Genomic DNA, 21,100 nt, shown 5'->3' on the forward strand with positions numbered 1-21,100 from the left:
CTGTGGCAGCTACTTCCCGTCAGTTTCCTCTTTGATGGCCGACACAAAGGAGAGGGCTTTTTACTTGACGAGGCAGATTTTCATGAACTCTGCAAAAGCTCTCTGTGCTGTTGTGGTCAGCTGCAGCATGCTGTTTTTCAAATTAGTTTTCAAGTGCATCTGATTTCATCTAAGAACTTCACATGTCCGTGCCAGTTTATGCCTCTTTGTGACTTTTTAAAAGAGTATCTGGCCTGTATTTGAGCATGTCTAACAAGCGTATCATCATTTCCTGACAACAGAGTCACTTTAGGTAGCAAATTTATGAGCTTGAAGGCCAAATCATGAAAGCGCAGCTCCACTAATCAGCTTTATAGACGTTGTGAGAGTTGGATCGATTTGAACATTGTGACTAGATGCAGGAGGCCTTGTTATGAAGTGGTTTAACATCTGCCTGTTGCTTTAAATATCTCTTTTCATCACCCTCTGCCGGGCCATGGGAAGGCTGCGCTAACCGCAGTCACTGGAAAACTGCCGAGGTTTGATCACAAGCTTAATGGATTGTGTTTTATGGATTGATTTTTACATGTTTGTTTCATTTTGTTGTTTAGATTAGCTCTCTTTTTTTGCTTCTAGTGAAGAGAACATCTGTACCTTTAAGATGAATTCCTTCAGTGTTCTTTGTTTTCCTCAGTGTGATTCAGAGGCAGGCAGAGAGGAAATGACCCGACACACCAGGAATACACACTCATACCAGAGCACAGTTTCATAGAAGCGTGTCACCACACACACACATTCTTTTACAAGGGTCTTGTCTGAAAGTGATGCACATGGGTTAGAAGTGCATACATACAGTATGTATGTCACTCAGTAAAGGAATAGTGACTAGTTTAGCTTCACCTTGAGTCACCACATGTGGTTAACAACAGCATTAAAAGATACAAAGAACACAGAGTTTTTCCCGGAACAGTAGCTGTGTATGCATGTACTTATGTTGCTCATGTTTTTGGGACATAAACCTGCTTCAAATCGCAGGAAATGTTCATATGAAAACTTGCTTTAAGCTATAAAGGTAGGTTACGGTTAAGTAGTAGTGGTAGTTATCGTTCAGGTAAGTCTGAAATCAACTTAATGTCCCTTGAAGTGATAGAAACACAAGCGTGTGTCTGTGTCTGCTCAGCTATTTTCTTCAAATCAGATTTAGCGGATGAGGTAACAGGATTAGAAGGTGCTCCGTGCTTTGTAACATACACTACAGGCTCCAGTGTGCTTGGCTCACAAACACCGCGGCTTTGTGCTCGCAAGATAGTCTGTCCTGTCTGGATCTACAGTAAGATAAGCGGTAGGAGAGGTAAAAACTCCTCCTCTGTCTTGTAGTAACTCATTTCCATCTGAATTTAAATGTGCTACAGCTATATGTATACTGAAATAAATTTTTCAGTGAAGATATTCTGCAGGTTTTGCACAGTCAATGTGCGCGATTGTTTGAGTGCAACAAGCTTTTTGTTGGGGGTTCAATATAGAGTTCAACAGTCTGGTTGATTATTGGATCTGATAACCATTACTTTTAGGTTTATCAGTGCCACTGGTGTACGATAAATTACATTAAGAGTGTGCTACTGTGATGCAGCATTCTCTTTTTATCTGTTGTCACTACTCTGTTATCTGGAGCAATGTCCCGCCCACAGTACTTTCTGATTGGTTACATGCCACAAGCAACAGCCTGTCAACACTACAGAAAAGACATTAAACATTTCTCCTATAATTTAGCACATGTGGAGCATTATTTAGCAATATAATGACAATGAAGTTTCATGCTGGAGTTTGTCCTTATCAGAATTTTACCAGCAAGATTTTCATTTTTGCGACAAATGTGTATCAGTTCCTTGCTTACTAATAATCAGTTTCTGAGCTGAAATTAAAAAAAAAAAAAAACACGTCAGTTTATCCCTAGTAGTCATGAAGACAACGCTCTGAGCTTTAGAGGAGGGGCGCATAGCAACAACAACAGAGACAGTAAAGTGTATCCCCCTTCTCATTTCTCAGATTTTACATCCTCAGCTTTTCTCTTTGCACCTTTGTCCTCCCACCTGAGATGTGAGTGGAGGAGGTGAGAAAGAGACAAGGGGTGAGAGGAGTCAAGGCATTCAACAAAATTAGAAATTGTTGCTTGCGAGATGTTATTTAAAAGCAGCATCAATTAAATACGATGTGAGGCACAGCAATAGTATCTGTGCATTGTTTTGTTACAGCCTGATTTCTGTCCGATGAGCAGAACGGTGTTCATGATAACTGACAGTAGGCTGTATATTTATTAATTCAGTTCACATGTGGCAGAATGTGACAAGAGTCTATAGATGTCTTGCATATTTCTTTTTCATTTAACACGTGTACAGTGAAGTATAAAAGAGGTGTGACATATAAAAGTGTGATACAAATAAAGGGAAACATACACCGATGAGGCATAACACTATGAGCACCTGCCTAATATTGTGTTTGTTTCCTTTATGCTGCTAAAACTCCTCTGACCCAGTAGGGCATGGACACAGGACCTCTGAGGACGTCCTATTGCACCGGGATGGGGAGAGTGAATTGTATGGGTCCTGTGGGTTGCAGGGTGGAACCTACCTGGATCATTATTATCCCGGAGCATCCCACAGATGCTTAATAAGAGGGTCACAAGTGGGTGGCAACTGGCATTAAGGACTGCTGTTGCTATGAGGGGGTGGAGGGGCGGGGAGTCAAGGGGTTGCTTGACCTGCAATGTCTAGGTGGGTGGTGCATGTCAAACATCCACATGAATGTCAGGACTCAAGATTTCCAAGCAGAATGTTGCATTATAACTAGATGGTCGACGTTATTCACTTCCCATCGGTGATCGTAATGTTGTGGCTGATCCGTGTATATAATAATTCAGTGCTATATCCCAACATTTGTCCATCCTGCTTGTGACATGCTTTGTATATTTAAAAAGTCTTCATAAAGGATACAACTGTGCATCACACTCAAAGCTCTTCCAAAAAAAAAACTCCTCGATCTTCTGTCCTCAAGATGCACTGTAGGAACCGAGACCTTCTTCATGATGGCACGCAAGGATTGATTTCCAGGTCGTGGGCTGGAGGACAGAGGAGACAAGGAGGTTGAAATAACTGGGAGGTGATTCTAGACAAAGCAAAGTTTTCTAACCCATTTCCTGTCTCCTTTTGTGTGTGTGTCTCCCCGCTTAGATGCAGTGCCAGAGGAGCTGGTTGAGCCTTTCTACAGGGACCAGTACAACCAGGAGCACCTGAAGCCTCCAGTTGCCTGCCTGCTTCAGTCTGCAGAGCTCTACTGCCGGGCAGGAAGCCTGATCCTCCGCAGCGATGCCGTCAAACCTTTACTGGGACACAACGCTGTCATTCAGGCCCTGGCGCAGAAAGGCCTGTACGTCACGGATCAGGACAGACTGGTCACCGAGAGAGATCTGACCAGTACGCCCATACACATGGTGAGTGGAGATACACCTATATTTATACCTTTATGGGAGTACAATCACCACAGAATATATACAGCACCAATTAACTAGAAAACCGACAACAAAATAGAGTTAAAAACAGTAAAAGTTAAGAGTGGAGTGGTTTGCAATCATGGTCTCAAATTGACCCACATGTACAGTTGTGTTAAATTTTAATGTTCCAGGTGTGTGCAGCACAAAAAGTAAAAGCAGTTTTCCTAAATTCAGCGTGTGCACACAGGACTTCAAGTATTAGCCAATCGATCGCTTCAATGAGTTGAGTAATGACTCTAGGATTAGTCTAATAGAGAAGTTAAGTATGTGCATCTTCATCTTAAATGTGTCATTAGTGTACTTACTCACATTTAAAATGCCTATATGATTGTAATGCAACTGTGAAGACGTGTGAAATGTGATGACGTGCTTTAGAATTTAGTCTGCTGATGTGAAAATTCACACTTTCTGACACGTATTTAAGAGGGTGTGAAATTATATGTGTATTAATGATATATTCCACGGATACTACTAAAGATTATTTTAAATAATCATCCATGAAATGCTCTAAACAAGACAGAAATGCTGTTAGTATTACCCAGAGCCCAATATTATGTCTTCATATTCCTTGATTTAACTGACCGACAGTTCAACACAAAAAAGCAGCATATTCATACAGAAAAGTGCAACAAACTCTCACATCTGGGTAGTAGGAACCAGTAGATATGTGATAACTTAACCTGATAAATCACTTTAATCAACTGTCCAGATCACAAACAGTCGTATTGATTATACAATTAGATTAATTGTTTCAGCACTAACACGCCCGTGTCTGTTACTGTTGTCTTGCTCTCATGTGGAAGGAGTGTGTTATGTGATATTGTGCTTGTGTGTGCTTCTCCATGAGTCCTCCTGTTCGACCGCCCTCCGAGATCTGTCCTGTTGAGAGAAAAACAACCGCTAATGACGGGTTTCCTATAGCAACCCATTACTCACTGTTCAGCCTCTGTGTCATTAGACAGCAGGGCAAACATGCCTGAGCTCACACCACTTCGAGATGCTGTAGATGTACAGTAATAGTGTGTTGTCAAAGCCACATCCAGCGCCGCATGGAAGAACATAATAAGGCTGCTGCTAACATGCTGTACATTTACATTGTTGGATATTGTGCTTGTTAGTTTTGGAATCAGGCTAAAACAATGTCAGAAAATGATGAGGATGATGCTGATGGATTCATATTGCTTGTTCTGTCCAACCAAAAGACCAAAACTCAGAGATATTCCGTAGAATGAGCACATTTTTTGCTTGAGTAATGACTAAAGTGGGATCATAACTGTTGATTTTCTGGCTGAGTGACTAATTGATCATCTGGGTAGTTGTATAAGCACTTAAACATAATACTGTCTGATGCTAAAATTGCTCATTTAGTCATAAAGAAGGCTGTCTGTGGCTTTGGATTGAGGCACGCTGCTAGCACATGCATGGCTGGAGAGCGGGCACTTCTGCTGACGCCAAAAGGTGTCTGCATTGCAGTGCACTCTTCCCTCCCTCCCTCCCTCCCTCCCTCCCTCCCTCCCTCTGTCTCTTTCTTTGACTCTTGTCTTTCCCTCTGCTGCCTTTTTCTTTTTTGACTGTAGTCTTTTCCACTCCCTCTTTCTCAACTCTTCTTTGCTGATTAAATGAGGCTGGAAAAACTGTTATCTCCTGAATATGTATGCATTAAGCATATTTCAATCAGCCTGCCTTTGCCTCCACATCTCCTCTCCTATTGTGGCTGTATTTTACTTCCCCTCCCCTCCTGCTCTCCTTCTCTTTACAGCTCCAGTGGATAATTCAAAGTCAGTGACATTTTTATCCTTACGTTTGATTGTACTCACGGCGTCTTTCATTGATCGCGGCTGCCACCAAGGTGGGAAAGACGGGAGGCGATTTGATGCAAAGCTAAATGATCCTTTCACACTTGGAAAATTACATGTGCAGTTCAGGGTATGTCTGTGCTTTTGTGTGTGTGTTTCAGGTGATTTAGCGAAGGTGTTAAGTAGACAAATAGCCCATCTACTCTCTAACAGATTGACCTTCATTTGTGTAACTCAGAGCAGGCTATTAGTTAATCTGTCCGTCCTTATTGTTACTTCGTGCCCTTGTGAAGTCATTAGATTGGTCCCGCAAAGCAGAGCGACTGTGTGTATTTGTGGACTCAGCAGGATAATTTCAGTCATGCTGAAGTTGAGGCTTTTCATTTTGGGTTATGGTATATCTGCGGAGAAAATGATGACCTCATGGTTTTCCAAATCCTCTGCTACAGAAGAATAACTCATGTCAGGGGGGCGGGGAAGGAGGAGCATGGCAGTCTGTCAGAGGGCGAATGGATATACTATGGAGAGAAAGCGAGGCGAAGGGGGAAAGATGGAGTTTAGGGGGCTGCCATTTGGCTCCGATCCAGGAGGAAGCAGGAAAGTAGAGCAAGAGAAAAGAGGAAAGGGTGAGTTAGAACATCTACTGGAAGGCAAATGGAAAAGGAGGGGGATAGAGCTGTGGAAAGGCGGGAAGGAAAGATGTAAAGGAGAGGAGGTATTGCCTTTTTGGCGGTCGGGAGGACATTTACGTGCCAGAGAACGAGTGGAAAAGGCCCACTGTTAATATGACCATCTGGAAAGAGGGGAGAGGAGGGGGAAAAAAGGGACATGATGGAGGAGGAGGAGGAGAGCGGAGCGGGGAGTAGGGAGGGCTGAAGGAGAGGAGAGGAGGAAGACGTGATGTGCACTACTGCAGCACCGTGGAGGGTGGGGTCTCCCAGTGAGTCAAAGCACGTCTGGTGCACAAATACGAGCTCCCTTCTGCAAGCACACACACATGAACACACACCTTTATAGAAGTGTCAGACCTCCTGTGGGGTGTGCACGACCTTACTTTCCTTTCCTGATCCTCTTTGACTTTTATTTTGCGTGTCTTGTGCGTGCTTCGCTCTGCCCACTGAGTGTTAAAACACTGAGACGAGACAGAACCGGAGCGGTAATTGAATTTGCCTGCAGAGGGGTGTGTTCCGTGATCTAAAAACTCTCTGATAAAAAAATGTACAAAGATTTGGAGGATTTCACGGATGTGTGTGTGTGCAAAAGATAGCGGGAGAAGTCATTATTTTTTAGTGGACGTTTAATACAAACTAATATCTCGACAAAGTCAGACACGCAGGTGGAAAGTTGTGCAATAAAAATATTTGTGTGTCGCTCAGATGTCGGATGTTTTTGAGCGTGAACCTGCACTGAACGGACACTTGTGAGGTTTGTGGGGAATGAGGCTACTTTGATTATCTGTTTGCTCAGCTGTATTGTCCTTTCCTATAGACGCCTTTGATCAAGGGCACACACACACACACACACACACTTGCAGCCATACAACAGTAGTGAGACCGAATACTGATGCTCCTGTGAGATGGTGTGCATGAGTGTGCTGCAGCTCTGTACCTCTTTATGACCACTGTCTGCCATTTCTGGAGCCTTATAAGGCGTGTCTGACACCATGAGGGGTTTTGACTCGCTTCTCTACACACACACACGCACACACGCACACACACACACACACACACACACACCAGATTTCTTTGTGAAAGTATAATAGACAGCACATGGCTTTTAAATTCATGCCGCACTGTCAACAATGGTGTTTTTCTCTCCGCTGATACGTGAACAATCTGAAGTTATTTAAGCAGAGGATCTGGATCCTGTCTGTCTTTTTCTTCTCTATTTCTTGGGATCACACCCATATGTACATTTGTACTCCAACATACATGCACATGGACAAACATGTGCATCTAAGCTCTCAATGAAATGTCACGGGACAAAGAGTGCAACAATTAGACTGGGACACAGGCATATACACAGACTATGAGAATGTAAACAATGCTTTTGTTTAACTTAGGGCCTGTTATTGAAGACGAGTTAAATCTTATGACTCACTTTTAAATGCTCCTGTGTTATTCAAGCTGTAGTTTGATATTTGAGCACAATGCACTTATTGGCTCTTCTTGCAGTATTTAAAGAGCATTTGGACCAAAACAAGTCCTGTGTTAAAGGTCCTGTATTGGGCCCCGTTTTAGCAATTTAATAAAAATCTCTCATGTGTGCCTTTTCAGCTCAAAGTACTTCCCTGATGGTTCATTCTACAATGACGTGTAAATCCTGGTTTTAGCCCTGTTTTGAACGGGCTGTTTCAGGTTCTGCAGCTTTAAATGCAGTTTTGTCCACGCCCACTTCAGGAAGAAGACGCTCTCTGAGTCTGTGATTGAACAGCTTTGAGCAAAACTGTTGGCCGCACAGTAGCTGAAATGAGTGTGTGGGACCAGGCCTTTCTATCACTTCTAAATCTCTCTGAGCTATGGTTTTACATGGAAATGCCACAGTTTTTATGTCATGTGTATGGTGAGTTGTCAGACAGCTTTACAGTTATAAAATCAGTAGTTTAGCGGCGCACAGCAGCATATTGATTAATGTGTATTCCTAGTGGGCTGCGTTTCAGTCAATATTTTACATGTGTTCCATGGTCTGACAAGAGAAAGTGAAAAATCTGTAAATGACAACAGCTTTACTGGGAAATGAAATGAAAATGTATTGTCTATAAATATATGTATGAGCACAGAGAGCAGAAGTGGCTGAACTTAGGCTGCTGGTAGGCTGCCTAGCTAGTTGTGTAGAGGCTTTAGGAGCGGCAGAATAAACTTCTTTATATCTTAACAGCCTTTTATTTACACCACAAAGTTTATAACAACCACAAAATACAATAAAAATGGATTTTCACCATCATGGGACCTTTAAAACAGTAATAAGTGGCTCTGCTGGTGACAGTGTGGTCCTTCAGGTACAATGACATACTATCTAGTCCATTTTTAGGACCATATCCATGAATTTGAACGCTTATGGGATGTCAAGACGCTGCACAGGGTTTACTGTATAATAGCCAGAGTCAGATTTTACAACTCCGGCTTTCATTGCAACCAGGATTGTGTCTTGGCAGGTACCAATGTGCATGAACAAGAGAGCTGTATTAGGATGCAACTGCCTCAACTTAACATGACGGCTGGAGGGGCAGCTGGCTTTACTGTGTCTGCCAAACCTCTAAAGCTCACTAATTATAATTGTCATAACTCGTTTGTTTAATTTGTACACAAACCAACAGACTGCAGTTCACAGTCTGATAATTATTATACTTTACCAGTATACAATAGTTTAAAAAAACAACAACAATATATAGGTAATACTTTAAAAAATTCCTGTTCTGCCAAAATAAGTTCCTTTCCTTTAATACATTTTTTGCAATTTGTTTTATTATTTCTTGACCATTTTTTTTTGTTTTCATTAGATACAGTGGAAAGAGACAGGAAATGAAGGGAAAAAGAATCAGGAAATGACATGCAGCAAATTTTCTTGCCGGACATAAATCGAACCGATGACTTACTGTTTACAGTTTTCGTGCCCAAGTGGTATGTGCCCCAATCACTCCGCTATCTGGTCGACCCCTGCAGCTATTACTGTTAATAAAATCCCTTCAGACACACACAAAACATGCAGTCTTGTCAAGTGAGAGCCAAACTTTTACATTCCTCAGTACAAGCATGGAAAGACCGTGATCCATGCATTTTTTTTTCTGTGTTTAAACTGCGGTGTTAATTTACAAATATCCTGCTGAAAAAGAAATGAACGCAGGTGATTTGTCGCAATCAATCTCTTATCATTTAAATTCATGTGGCTTCTCCGCCCAGAGCTCTGAACAGACACACACGTGCATGTGCATGTGCGTGCACACACCTACACAAGCTTCTTAACAACATTAAAGATTTAGGAGTTTTATGCAAATGAGTTGAGAAAAAGCTTCAATCACAGGAAAAGCTCAGTGGGTTTTCATGAAAATCGTGGTCTGTGGATCTACGGCTTCAGTCTAAGCTGCTTGGCCTGCCTTCCTCTCTCTCTCTCTGTCTGTCAGTCAGTCCAGCTGTCAGCCAGACGTGGTACCTCTGGAGGGGAATGTACACAATGTGAAGTATCTGCCAATATCCTGAAGGTGCATGAATTGAAAACAGTTTCCACAGACTGTGTCACGGACAGTCCAGTATTAGACTTACCGTATGTGCTTTAATGCCAAAGCAAACAGTTCTGTTGTTTACCCATATAATAAGCTATAGATGTGTAACATTCAGTGTAACATACTGGATGTCAGCCAGCATCACTGTACAGATCAGCTAACAGTAATGCTTTATAGCTGCTTTTTTGTTGATAGGATATTTTTCTGTTACATCTGCACCAATCAGCTGATAAGCTCCTTACATTTGTCAATCAGCAATAATTTTAATAACTGATATATTTTTAAGTTAACTATCATGAAAAAATTGAATATTCTTTGTTTGCAGCTCATCAAATGTGACAATTTTCTGCCTCTCTCTGTTTTTATATTACACTGATTAGATAGCTTTTTGTTTTGATATGCAGATAATACATCACTTTTGACTCCTCTGGTTGATTTTTTTTATTATTATATGAAAATTGATGGATTAAACAATAAAAATGAAAAAGATAAATGAGGCGGACGTGGCTTAAAACCAAGATAATGTTTAATTCCTGTAAGATAAATTGAAACTTTGGTTGACTTTTATGTTTTCTATTTAATCTAATATGACTTAAGGTTATAAGAGCAGTTGTTGGCATTTTATTTAATGTTTTCCACACTTATTTCCATGAGAACTTTGTTTCCAATAGTCCTTTTATGTCCGTACACTGTGTGTGTTTACACTGGCTGTATGACACGTGGTGATGGTGTTGAGCTCCAGTGGCAGCTCAAAATCGTACCATTGGACCTGCAGTTTGTTTCTTGGGGAAACACTTGGTCACACTGGCTGCTGCGTGGGGATCTGTGGTTATGAATAGAGGCCTTGACAGCTCGACTGGCTGTAGCTGTACAACGTGTCACTGCCTGTTTGTGTCCGTTTGAGTCACCTGGATCTCAGAGAACCAGACTTCAGATGTTTGTTCAGTTAGGTTGGACACACAGATAGATGCTTAGGTAAGCAACACACACACACACACACACACACACACACACACACACACACACACACACACACACACACACACACACACACACACGTACGGTGTAAATGTTTTTGAGTGGATCTGTAGTGGGACAGGAAAGGGAAGGGGAGGTCTGTTGGTTTGACCGGCCTGGAATGGGATTAGAAAGGCCAGGAGAATGTCAAGCTTTGTGTAGGTGTTGATGGCTGGTAAAACCACTCCACAAGTACATGACTCAACATTAGGCAAAGCGTGCACAATAAAACTAGCTCCGCAGACCTGTAACAGTGTGACATGATCTCAAATTTCAAAAGGCTGCAGTGCTGGTGAAATGTTTATAAGAGAGGAGAAGGAACTTCACAGGATTCAATGTCCAGGTTTGACATGTTTCATGATGGAGCGGCAACAATTAATCAATTAGTTGTTAACTATTAAACTCATTGCAAATTATTTTCATAATCAACTAAAGTTTGAGTAATATTTAAAAACAATTTAAACAAGATTCTCAGATTCCAGCTTCTTGAATTACATGACAGAAAGCTAAAAGTCTTGTGGTTGTGGACAAAACAAGACATTTGAGGACGATAGCTTGGGCTTTGGGTTTTGACATTTTTTTTAACCGTTTTATAATATTTTAAAAAGCAATCAATGATTAGATTCATTAAGCAAACAATTGATGGATTAATCAGGAGTCAAAATAAAAGTTAGTTGCTGCCTACTGCATAACATTGATGTGGCTCCGTAGTGGATCGTTGAAAAGACAGAGATGTTTGCATCCAGAGGGTTCGAACTAAATTTCTGATCATTTCATTGAATTTGTCGAATGAAAACCCCAACAGTTAACAACTTTCCATCTCTAAAATACCCGGAAAATGTATTCCATCTGACACTACATGTGATGCGTCTACAGAAACTCTAACATGTAAATAGGAACTCGAATTGTGCATTAATGCGTTTGGAAAAAGCGGGAAACTAAAAGTAAATTCAAACTCTGCATTTGAAATTGTCTTTCTAACACACTCTTGCCGCTGTGTTGGTACAGAGTTCCCACCTGGCGCTCATCGACACCCTGATGATGGCGTACACGGTGGAGATGGTGAGCGTGGAGCGGGTGATGTCCTGCATCAACAGATACTCCTCGGCTGAACCCTCCCACACCGACGGACACATCCAGGAGCTGCCTTATGACACCGAGGACGCCATCACCACCTGGATCAACAAGGTACACACAAGAAGAGCATGAAACCACAAGGACATGTGGTGTCTCCTTACAGAGGGCAACCACTGCACACATGCTAGAGCCTTTTACAAAGGTTGCTCTTTGCCTGACACACTGCTCTTTGTTTTCCTGCGGATTTAGCAGACACGAAAGCATGGCGGAGCGATTCCTCCACTGCTGGCTTAAAATCAAATAAGAAACTAGATGAAAAACAAGCACCAACTGCATGTAATGATGTCAGGAAAGATTACAAAGGGATAACTCACTCAATTCAACCACTTCAGGTCTGTTAAAGCAGGACTGAGGGAGTAAAGTCGGACCTCGAGTGAGCTTTGCGCTTTTAGAGGACAGCAGTTAAATCTCTGTTACTGCATCTTTAGTTGGCTTGACCATGCTTATTGGTTACTTGAATTAGTACCTAAATTGGTTAGTTTGGAAATGTTTTCTTCGTTGAAAATTAATCAGAAACAAACCTCAGTATGGCATAAATTAAACAAACAAGAAGCTCATGTGCTTTCTGCTCTGTTTTCCCGACTGAAGACAGGAAGATGCACACATGCAGGATTCATTTATACACACACACATTAAAACATGGGTCGCTGTCTCTGTATAGACATAGCATGCCGTAGATGGCTGCTGTGACCTTGTGTCTCCTCAGGCCAGAATGTTACGTCAGTGTTTTTACGGAGACTTTGAAAGCAGAAACATCATAAAAAACAGACGGGTCTTTTTAAGAACAAATACGCACAGTAGAGTAATCTTTGAAGTTCTTTTAACATTGTGTTTGAGCTAGAAATCACCTCAGAGTTGTGTATCGTCTGACAGTAATATTTAGCATCGGTAGTTAATGAGTAGCAATGGTGGTGAAAAGTTTGTCTTTGATGTGTGGAGCCTCTCATTCTCATGTTCAAGTTTCTCAGCACAGATGCACCATTCAGCCTCAGCGTGCACCAAAAGTTTGGGTGAAATCTGACCTCCGGCTCTCTCTCTCTCTCTCACTCTTTCTTCTTCGCTCTTTTTCCTGTCTCCAAAGGTGAATGAACACCTGCGGGACATTCTCGTGGAAGAGCAGAAGCTGAGAGAGGCTTCTTTCCTGGAGTCAAACGCCACAGCACACAAAGTAAGAAGACACACAAACCAACTCTGCCATGGGACATTCAGATGACAGGAGTAATATTCAATCTACTCTGCTTTTTTCCTTCAAGTTAATATTAATGGATTTTCAACTTTTACTCAAAGGTGTGAGCACATGTTAGGACACAGACGTTGCAGTACACAGCGCTCTGTAAATCAGAGGAACAGATGAGCTCAGTCTCAGGCCAGCTGCAGGGAAATGTTGGCAAGAGTCGCCACGCTGCTGTTAGAGAGGACAAAGAAATGTGCAGAGGGCAGAGGAGGAGAGACAGTGACAGACAGAAGAGAGAAGAAAGAGTGAAGAGGAATAATCAGAGATAGAGGAAAGGGAGAAATGACACCACGACGGGGAGGCATGGAGAGAAAAACTCAGGAACTTTGTCAGCTGTAGCCAAACAGAGTCATGCAGACAGACAGGCAGCGTCATCCTGCAGGCCTCGTAGTTATGTAAGTCCTCTGTGACACAACCAGGCAGTCTGCTGGCACAAACGCAGCAGTCAGCTACCATCCTCTTCTACTCACTTAACCCTCTAAACCCCCAAACCCGGGTTTAAAAGGCGAGCAAATTTTAGAAAATGGAAAAATGTTCTTAATCTACGCTTCAAACTGAGATATTTCATTTTACATGCCATTTTAAAATTGGCTAAAAAGAAACAATTTGCAAGAACCAGATTCTGTAAAAAACTAAAAATTCCGTACTACTCGACACAACGGTGAAGCTATTAGCGATTCAGCTGTGACAAACGTTCTCATGACAAAAATTGAAGGACTTTTTAGCCGAGCTGCAGGCTGTGTTTTCTCCAACGAGCATGAAAACAAAATAAAAATGCAAACAGTAATCTCTTTTTTTTAAGGAGTTCCTGTAACCCTCTGAAACCCCATTTGCCAAAGTTGCGCTCTTTGTCAAAGCCAGAGACCATGAAAACAGAAAATATTGCTGGGTTGTCAACTTTCTTACAATCCCTGAACTACTCATCTGTAGAATGGGTTTCAGAAAAACAGCCTAATCTATTTGTTAAAAGCACTTCTTTCTACATATCTCATTTGAAAAAAAAAATCAAAAATATACCGCTTCCTATTACCAGACTGCAAAAAAAAAAAAAAAAGAAAAACGAGTGCAGCAGTCGTATGACAAAAATTTCGAGACTTGTTGGCTGAACTGCAGGCAGTGCAATATAAATCTGGAAACACATTACATTTATTTTTGCAGTATTGCTAATACTTTTGGAACATGGAAAATTGCTAAATATGTTGATTCCAGTTCAATAATTTGTATAATTCCTCTTTTTTATAATGACTTATAGCATTATACTGTGTCACACTGTGAAAAATGAGCCTGCATGAGTCAAAATGTGACAAGAGCAAAGAACACCCAGAAACTGTCTGTGGTTTAGAGAGTTAAAGTACAAAATGTCATGCTTTTTTTTTTTTAAAGGCATTTCACTCACAGCAACAAATGCAGTCTTGTAGTTGTACTGGGAGAAAAGGTCATCAGGATTTCTCCTCTGGGGAACATGAACGTCTCAATGAGATATTTCCATCTGGTGGACCGAGTGATGAAGTGACGTTAAAGCGGCACAGAAAGCCACGAGCATGCCTACCCACACATGCTATCATGAGCTAAAGTGTTTACATACAACAGGTTGTAAAATGGCAGCACGGTGTCACGAGTGAGTCTGTGAACCCTTATATGAAACAAAATTAACTCTGTCTTCAAAGAGCTGCAGGAAGTCACGAGCGGCTAAGTCAGTCGGAGAGAGCTTTTATCTGCTGTGGGAGTTTATTGGCAAATTTTCTCCTCCCTCCCTCACTGTCTGTTTTTGTTTTAGTATAGTGAGAGAGATCACGGCTTGACTGCGATTGCTCCGTAAGCGGATAACATGTGACCTCTCCCGCCCTCACTCACATTTACAGACTCAGGCTTTGTCCAAGCAACAAGTTAAAACAAGGGAGGAAGACGGTTTTTTAAAGAATGTGAGGAATAACTGGATGATCATTGTCAGTCAGCTGCTTCTCCTGCTCCACGCTCCAATCACACAGCTCCTTCTCTGCATTATCAGCCCCAACAGAAGTCTATTGACTGATTAAGACATACTGAGAGAAGATCATTTCACACACACACACACACACACACACCAGTGGATGAGCACAAGACACCTCTCAGTGAGTCTCGTCTATTCTGGGACAGTGTGAAAACTCTTTAGCTGCGGTCTTATGACTAAGCACTCAGCATTTTTGCGTGTGTGGATATTGAGAGTGTTTGTGCTGCACATACTGTCAGTGCTTTTAAATATGACTGAGAGGAAGTTAAAAAACACACCCATGCTGGATCATTATTAGGGGATTGGGAACTTCAAAAATCTGGTTATGTTTGTAGCTCGAAGAAGGAGGTCAAGTTGTAGATCGTGTTTTTTGGACTGTTGATTAGTTCACAGCGTATCTCAAGAACTTTTCAGCAGATTTCAATAAAATCAATGGAATGTTTGCAAGAAATGATGGTGTGATGAGGTTAGATTTGTTGAAGATCGCACCATAGGACAGTTCTGTGAATGTCAGCAGAAAGATTAGTCTTAAATTAAGCTAGAAAGTTTTGAATGAACATTCCTGAAATGGAATTTGCGCTTGTATGTCACGTATCAGACACACGGTGCTTAACATTGTTGCTTTATCAGTCTGTGGAAGTGATGACAGTTTGTCATGCAGATTTAAGTCACTTTTATCTTAATGTTTCAGATAATAATGCCTTCATTCAGACTCTTCCACAACAGTTTCAGAGTGAGCTACACGATACAGATATATTTAGGTATTTGATAAAATACTTAAATGTACTGATACAAATATTCAAACAATACCACAGGGACAGCCTGAAACATCAGTAAAAGTAATCTAAATATCTAATAGGTCACACTTTAGTCACACAGTTTGACTCTTTTGCAGGGATTTAAGTTACTTAAATCAATTCAAACTATTTTTGATGGAGTTTGTTCATTAATTTTCACTTCTAAATGTACTCAGACTGAATAGAAAACTATAAAATATGCTCAGAGTGCAGACCTCAGCTGAGGACGTCTGTCGACTTGAGTCATTTGTCTTTAGTTGACTTTAGAGAACAACTGTATTGAGCCGACCAATAATCCTGGATTTGAACTGAATCACCATAAAGTCTCAGTTAGTCATTTGTGTTTATTGTTTTCATGCTCATGTGCTGTTAAGTGTTAATTGTTAAATGTAGGTATGTTTTGACTGAATAGTTTTTGAATTAATAGTGTTATTCAAACTTCTACATGGTGTACCATAATCTGATCTTCATTGACATTATGCAACTTATTTGATAGTTTGTTTTATATTTGCAACCAAATATCACTTATTATACAGCATTTAATAGATTATTGTATCCGTTGGATCAAGTGATATATATCGCATAATAATGCATTAATGAACAAAATACACATTTTTTCTGTCCGTGGACTCATGTTTCACTGCAATATAAAGTCCACCAGCTCTATAGAAAGGGCACAGTTGTGGCTAGAAGTGGAGAGAACTTAAAAATGTCCCCAATGCAGAATAACACAGTAATGATGCCATGAATCATAAAAAGATAGAAATAATAATAGTTGAATTTCTTTGATCATTTATTTTATTAAAATTTGAAAAAGCCTGGAATCACCTTTTTTTTTCAAACCCCCACATGTGCAGCCAACCCTCAAAAAACTGGTGACTCTACATACTATAGATAATTGCTGCTTACATTTTGAATTTGATTCAATGCCCGTCTTCTATCTGCTCTGTGCAAACACAGCCTGCAGTTCAGCCCAGCACACCTGAAAAGTCCCCAAATATTTATTGCCTGTCTGTTGGTTGCAGCTGCATCATTTGCAGCTGAGTTTAGTAAAATCATTATAATTCTTAGAGGCAGATGAATATAAACACACATTGATTTGTTTTTAGTTAGAGAACCATTTAGTTTGATTTACAGAACCTAGCAGGGGACACAGGGAAGCTCTTTCTATTGTTATCACTATTAGAACTGTAACGCTACAACCTCATGACAAAACTCAACAACAACTACAGTTTTAACTCCAGAACTTGCATTTCCTCATTGTCTGTTACTGTGTATTTCTGATGCAGATTTTTCATGTCTGGGTAAATACATTGGACATATTTTGTGGATTGTGTAGCTTGTGCAGAGGTGCAACATGCATCCTTGCAGTAGTTGTTCCCCGCTGTTAGCCTAATGCCTATCCCACTCTCTCCTGTTGTTGTCCAACCATCATCCAACCATCAAGTCTCCTAGCAAATGGTACTGGAGATTAGTACCTGTAAGTCCATCCATTGTAAAGAACACCTCCTCGACAACCATCCCCCTCTACTACCTCCTCTCCCCTGATCCCACCCTTCACATTTGTCCCTCCGGCTGCCTTGTTTATCATTGCATGTGGCCCTGAACCCTGTCATAGTTTGATCAGACCCCTCCCAGCCCGACCCTCGTCCTCACATAGGGACCATTTTTAACCTACATCCCTCTTAGAAAAGGGATCTCTACATTTAATAGTGTATATTCCAGTAGCATGATCACATGAACACTAGATGCTCTGTTGAAAAGCATATTTGAACCGAATGACCCTGCCTCAGTAGTGTCTCATTTTCTGGTTTGATTTGCCTTTCCTATTGTGTGAACTGTGCCGTGAAAACAGTTTGAATTGGCTGTGAAGGATGTGCCGTATTAAATGATCATACGGCACAGTTTGTTCCTCACAGCCCGACGCACGGACTCAGTCAGACAGCGAGCTCTGCTGCGATCGAACCTTTCATCGTATCTATTGTAAAGATGCAGATGTGGCGAAACTTTAGTGTGTTTATGGGCAAACTGGGGGCGCTGATGCCCTGAAGACACGCAGCATTATTGTCTCCGTGGGTTTTACAGGCCCCAAGAGACAAAGAAAATCTACAGGCGGGAAGGATGCACTGACACAGATGATTATTAAACTCTAAATCACATGCATTGTCTGCTACAACACCACACCAGACTGCCACAGTGCCAATGAATTCTCAACAGATGTATGATGGCAGAAAGCATTCATTTGCCAGCATGCATTCTTGCTCCTTAGAGAACTAACCATTCCTCACAACCAGAGAGCAGAATTATGTTACACCTTACAATATAAGGTGTTAATTCTAATTATAGGTTTGTTTCTTTTTTTTTACTGTATGCCACTGTCTGACTATTTGCATGATCAGTTCAATCTGCTTGAAATTCCTCAGATTAACACTTTTACACCTTTTGTACAAGTGTGATTGAACGGTGTATGCAGATGACCGAGTGTGTTGATGTGTGTGTGTGTCCCAATAATCAGAGAGCAAACTGTACATACCCGCCCCGATGACACATATAGGTGATGTCTTTGCGCCGTTGCCATGGTTTCAGGCTCGCTACAGGAGGGAGCATGCCCAGAGGAGCGCTCCGTCGCTCCCCCTGGTGGACAACCTGCTGAAGGACAACACGGACGGCTGCGCCCTTACCGCCCTGCTGCACTTCTACTGCCCACAGGCCGTCAGGCTGGAAGGTGGGGTCCGTTTGCAACCACACCCGCTGTTACTCACCAGCTGCACTTTCTCCAATGCACTAATGCCAAAAAACAAACACACAAGACCAAAGTCAGTTCAGTTGTACACTGTGGCATACAGTGAGCAAACCATTTTTAGTCTCAGCTGGACAACACAAAGGACTCTGTCTTGTTCTGTCACTGCTGCTGTCATCAGCCATTTGAATGGACTACTTGAAACAAAGAGTGTATTTATCATGCATTTGTCCTCGTCCTCTGAGGTTTTCTTTTTTTTTTCAAATTAATTCTATTTGGCAGCATTATGCAGAGGGGAAAGTGTTCTCCAGGCAGCAGAGACAAACTCTCATCCAAATCCTAAAGTACGAGTAAAGTGAAGGCCCCGTTTGTGCTTACTGTATTTACTGTAAGTGGTATAAATAAAGGACTATTTCAAGGATGATGACTCAAGAAAAGAGACTGTAAAGGCAGATAGGATTCAGAACAGACATAGAGAACGAGACAAAGCCAAACAAAGGCTTGTTTCCTCTCAGCCTGCCTCCGCAGTCGTTTCTTAAAATGCCCTGAGCCGGGATGTGATTGGTCACGAGGGGGACGTGACGGAGGAGCTAGCTGCTATTTCAAAGATAAACAGCTCTTGTGTCGACACTCTGAGACCCTCAGGATCAAATGCAGTTCACAGGGAGCTCATGCACATGTGAACCAGATGTGGGAGCAAGCTGTGCTTCATTAAGGTTTCTTGCACGGCAGCTTGATTTCCTCTTGAAGGAAAAGAAATTGAAAAGTTCAGACTGACTTTGCTCCAGAGAAATCAGCTGCTGTAACGCTGCGCTGCCTGAGACATCCTACACATGCATGGGCCGTCCTTATGGTAACGTCAGGGGAAAAAAATCCTGATGATTAATTTAGAAGGGGTAGAGGACGGTTTGAAAACTTGCGTCATGAGTTGTTCCAAGGGTTTCAAGTGATTCAAATCAGCATACATAAATAGTAGCAGGAAAAGCAGGGTAATTTTCTTCTCATGTGCTCTTTTTTTTCAAACATAAACTGGGTCTTATCTCTTCCTTGTCTTCCTGTCTGGCCTTTGCCGTTACCCCTCCCTTGTGTGTTTGTGTTTGACCCCTCCCCTGGTGGTGCAGATATCTGCCTCAAGGAGACCATGTCTCTAGCTGACAGTCTGTACAACCTCCAGCTGGTGCAGGAGTTTTGCAGGAACAACCTCAACCACTGCTGCCACTTCAGCCTGGAGGATTTGCTCTACGCACATGCATCCGTAAAGGTAGGGACGCCTGAATTCAGATATTGCAGTAAATGTACGTGGAAGGTGTGGAAAATGTTGCTTTCATGATGAGGGTTCAGTTAAAGAAAGGATAAAAAAGTGAGTTTTTTGAGGTAATAGCTGAAGGGGAAGGGTGGGAAATTACAAAGAGGCAAAAATGAGTCATTCAAGGAAAAGTTTTGTAACGAGTGTGAGTCGGCTTGACTCTCACAGGGATTGTTATTGTGTGTCTGTGTCTGCACGAATTAGGAACATAAAGAGCATTTTGCTACATTGAACATTGCTTAGCAGCCAGATTATATTTCTATATTTGTCATGACAGCCTGCGTGTGTGTGTTGGTGCTTTTTGAATATAACGCTCCGCCCCAACCCACTGCCTGCTCAGACAGAGGACAGATTCAGCTTAGAGGAGATTCACAATCCCGACCCGTCTCTGCCTGCCTCCCTTGTTCTCGTCTCTTCAAATCCCTTCTGTTCTGATCAAAACAACAACAAAATCTGTGAATTCTACAGACAAAACAACAACCAGATTCACTCCATCCTCAGACAGAGATCTCATACTTCACACACGTTTGCTTCTGCTTGATAAAAGTGTGTAACTTTAAGAGCAGCTCTGTGCCATCCGGACGTCAGAGGCAGCTCAGCCAGTGTGGGTAAACAGTATGCGGAGAGTGTGGGTAGAAGCATTCGGATTCAAGTCACGGTCGGAGCTGACTGGGACTTTCCATTCTTCAAAACAACACGAGGAACAGTTTTCACACTTGTGCACTCTTTGCTGTGTTTCTCTCCTTATTTCTCATTCACTATATTGTTTATAGTGTGAGTGCAATGTCTGTGTAGTGGTAAAATAACAGTACATGAAGAACAGTTAAAGACTCACTGGCACATCGCCCATTCACCACAGACTCACTGCCCACAGAATCTTAACCAGTGTTTCTGTATCTGTTCATTTAATGCGTTACATAGAGAGGAATGTTGTCGATGTTATTCAGCAGCTCACTCAGCTCTGCCTGTAAAGATCCATGATGAGTAAGTGCAGTTCAGAGGAGTAGTAATAACAGCTTTGGTTGGTCTTGCTGCCCTTGTTAGAGTTGGAATAAACTGATCAGACCAAGTGGTTTCCTACAGATGAAATCATCAGCCACTCTGTTTGAATGCATTTATCATTGATGGCGGTTTGTCACTCGCTACTTGGTGCATCCATCTGTGCATGTGTGACATATTTAAACTGAACTCCAGATGGTGTTTTTTGGCAGTTTTCGCAGTCTAGGTTTGACATTAAATAAGTCAGACAATGAAACATGCACAGATATTCAAGTACGTACACACACACACACCCCTGAGCCAGTTACCTAGCAACAGTTGGCTGGCTGTGACCTCATT

At 41.7% G+C, this 21,100-nt stretch overlaps 1 protein-coding gene across 4 annotated transcripts in view; it reads left to right on the forward strand.

Moving 5' to 3' along the window:
• The window catches only part of camsap2b (calmodulin regulated spectrin-associated protein family, member 2b), a 41,366-nt gene that overhangs the window by 4,264 nt on the left and 16,002 nt on the right, over positions 1–21,100 (forward strand). For 2 of the 4 annotated variants that reach the window (XM_022202082.2, XM_022202084.2), the window contains exons 2-7: positions 3,207–3,466; positions 11,567–11,746; positions 12,777–12,863; positions 17,164–17,196; positions 18,303–18,441; positions 19,578–19,717. In XM_022202082.2, the coding sequence (XP_022057774.2) occupies positions 3,207–3,466; positions 11,567–11,746; positions 12,777–12,863; positions 17,164–17,196; positions 18,303–18,441; positions 19,578–19,717 (839 nt within the window). The remainder of the gene's footprint in view (positions 1–3,206; positions 3,467–11,566; positions 11,747–12,776; positions 12,864–17,163; positions 17,197–18,302; positions 18,442–19,577; positions 19,718–21,100) is intronic. The other 2 variants (XM_022202083.2, XM_022202085.2) reach the window with 1 other exon arrangement.

Source organism: Acanthochromis polyacanthus, chromosome 9 (genome assembly GCF_021347895.1).
Source record: "Acanthochromis polyacanthus isolate Apoly-LR-REF ecotype Palm Island chromosome 9, KAUST_Apoly_ChrSc, whole genome shotgun sequence".
Taxonomy (NCBI): Eukaryota; Metazoa; Chordata; class Actinopteri; family Pomacentridae; genus Acanthochromis; species Acanthochromis polyacanthus.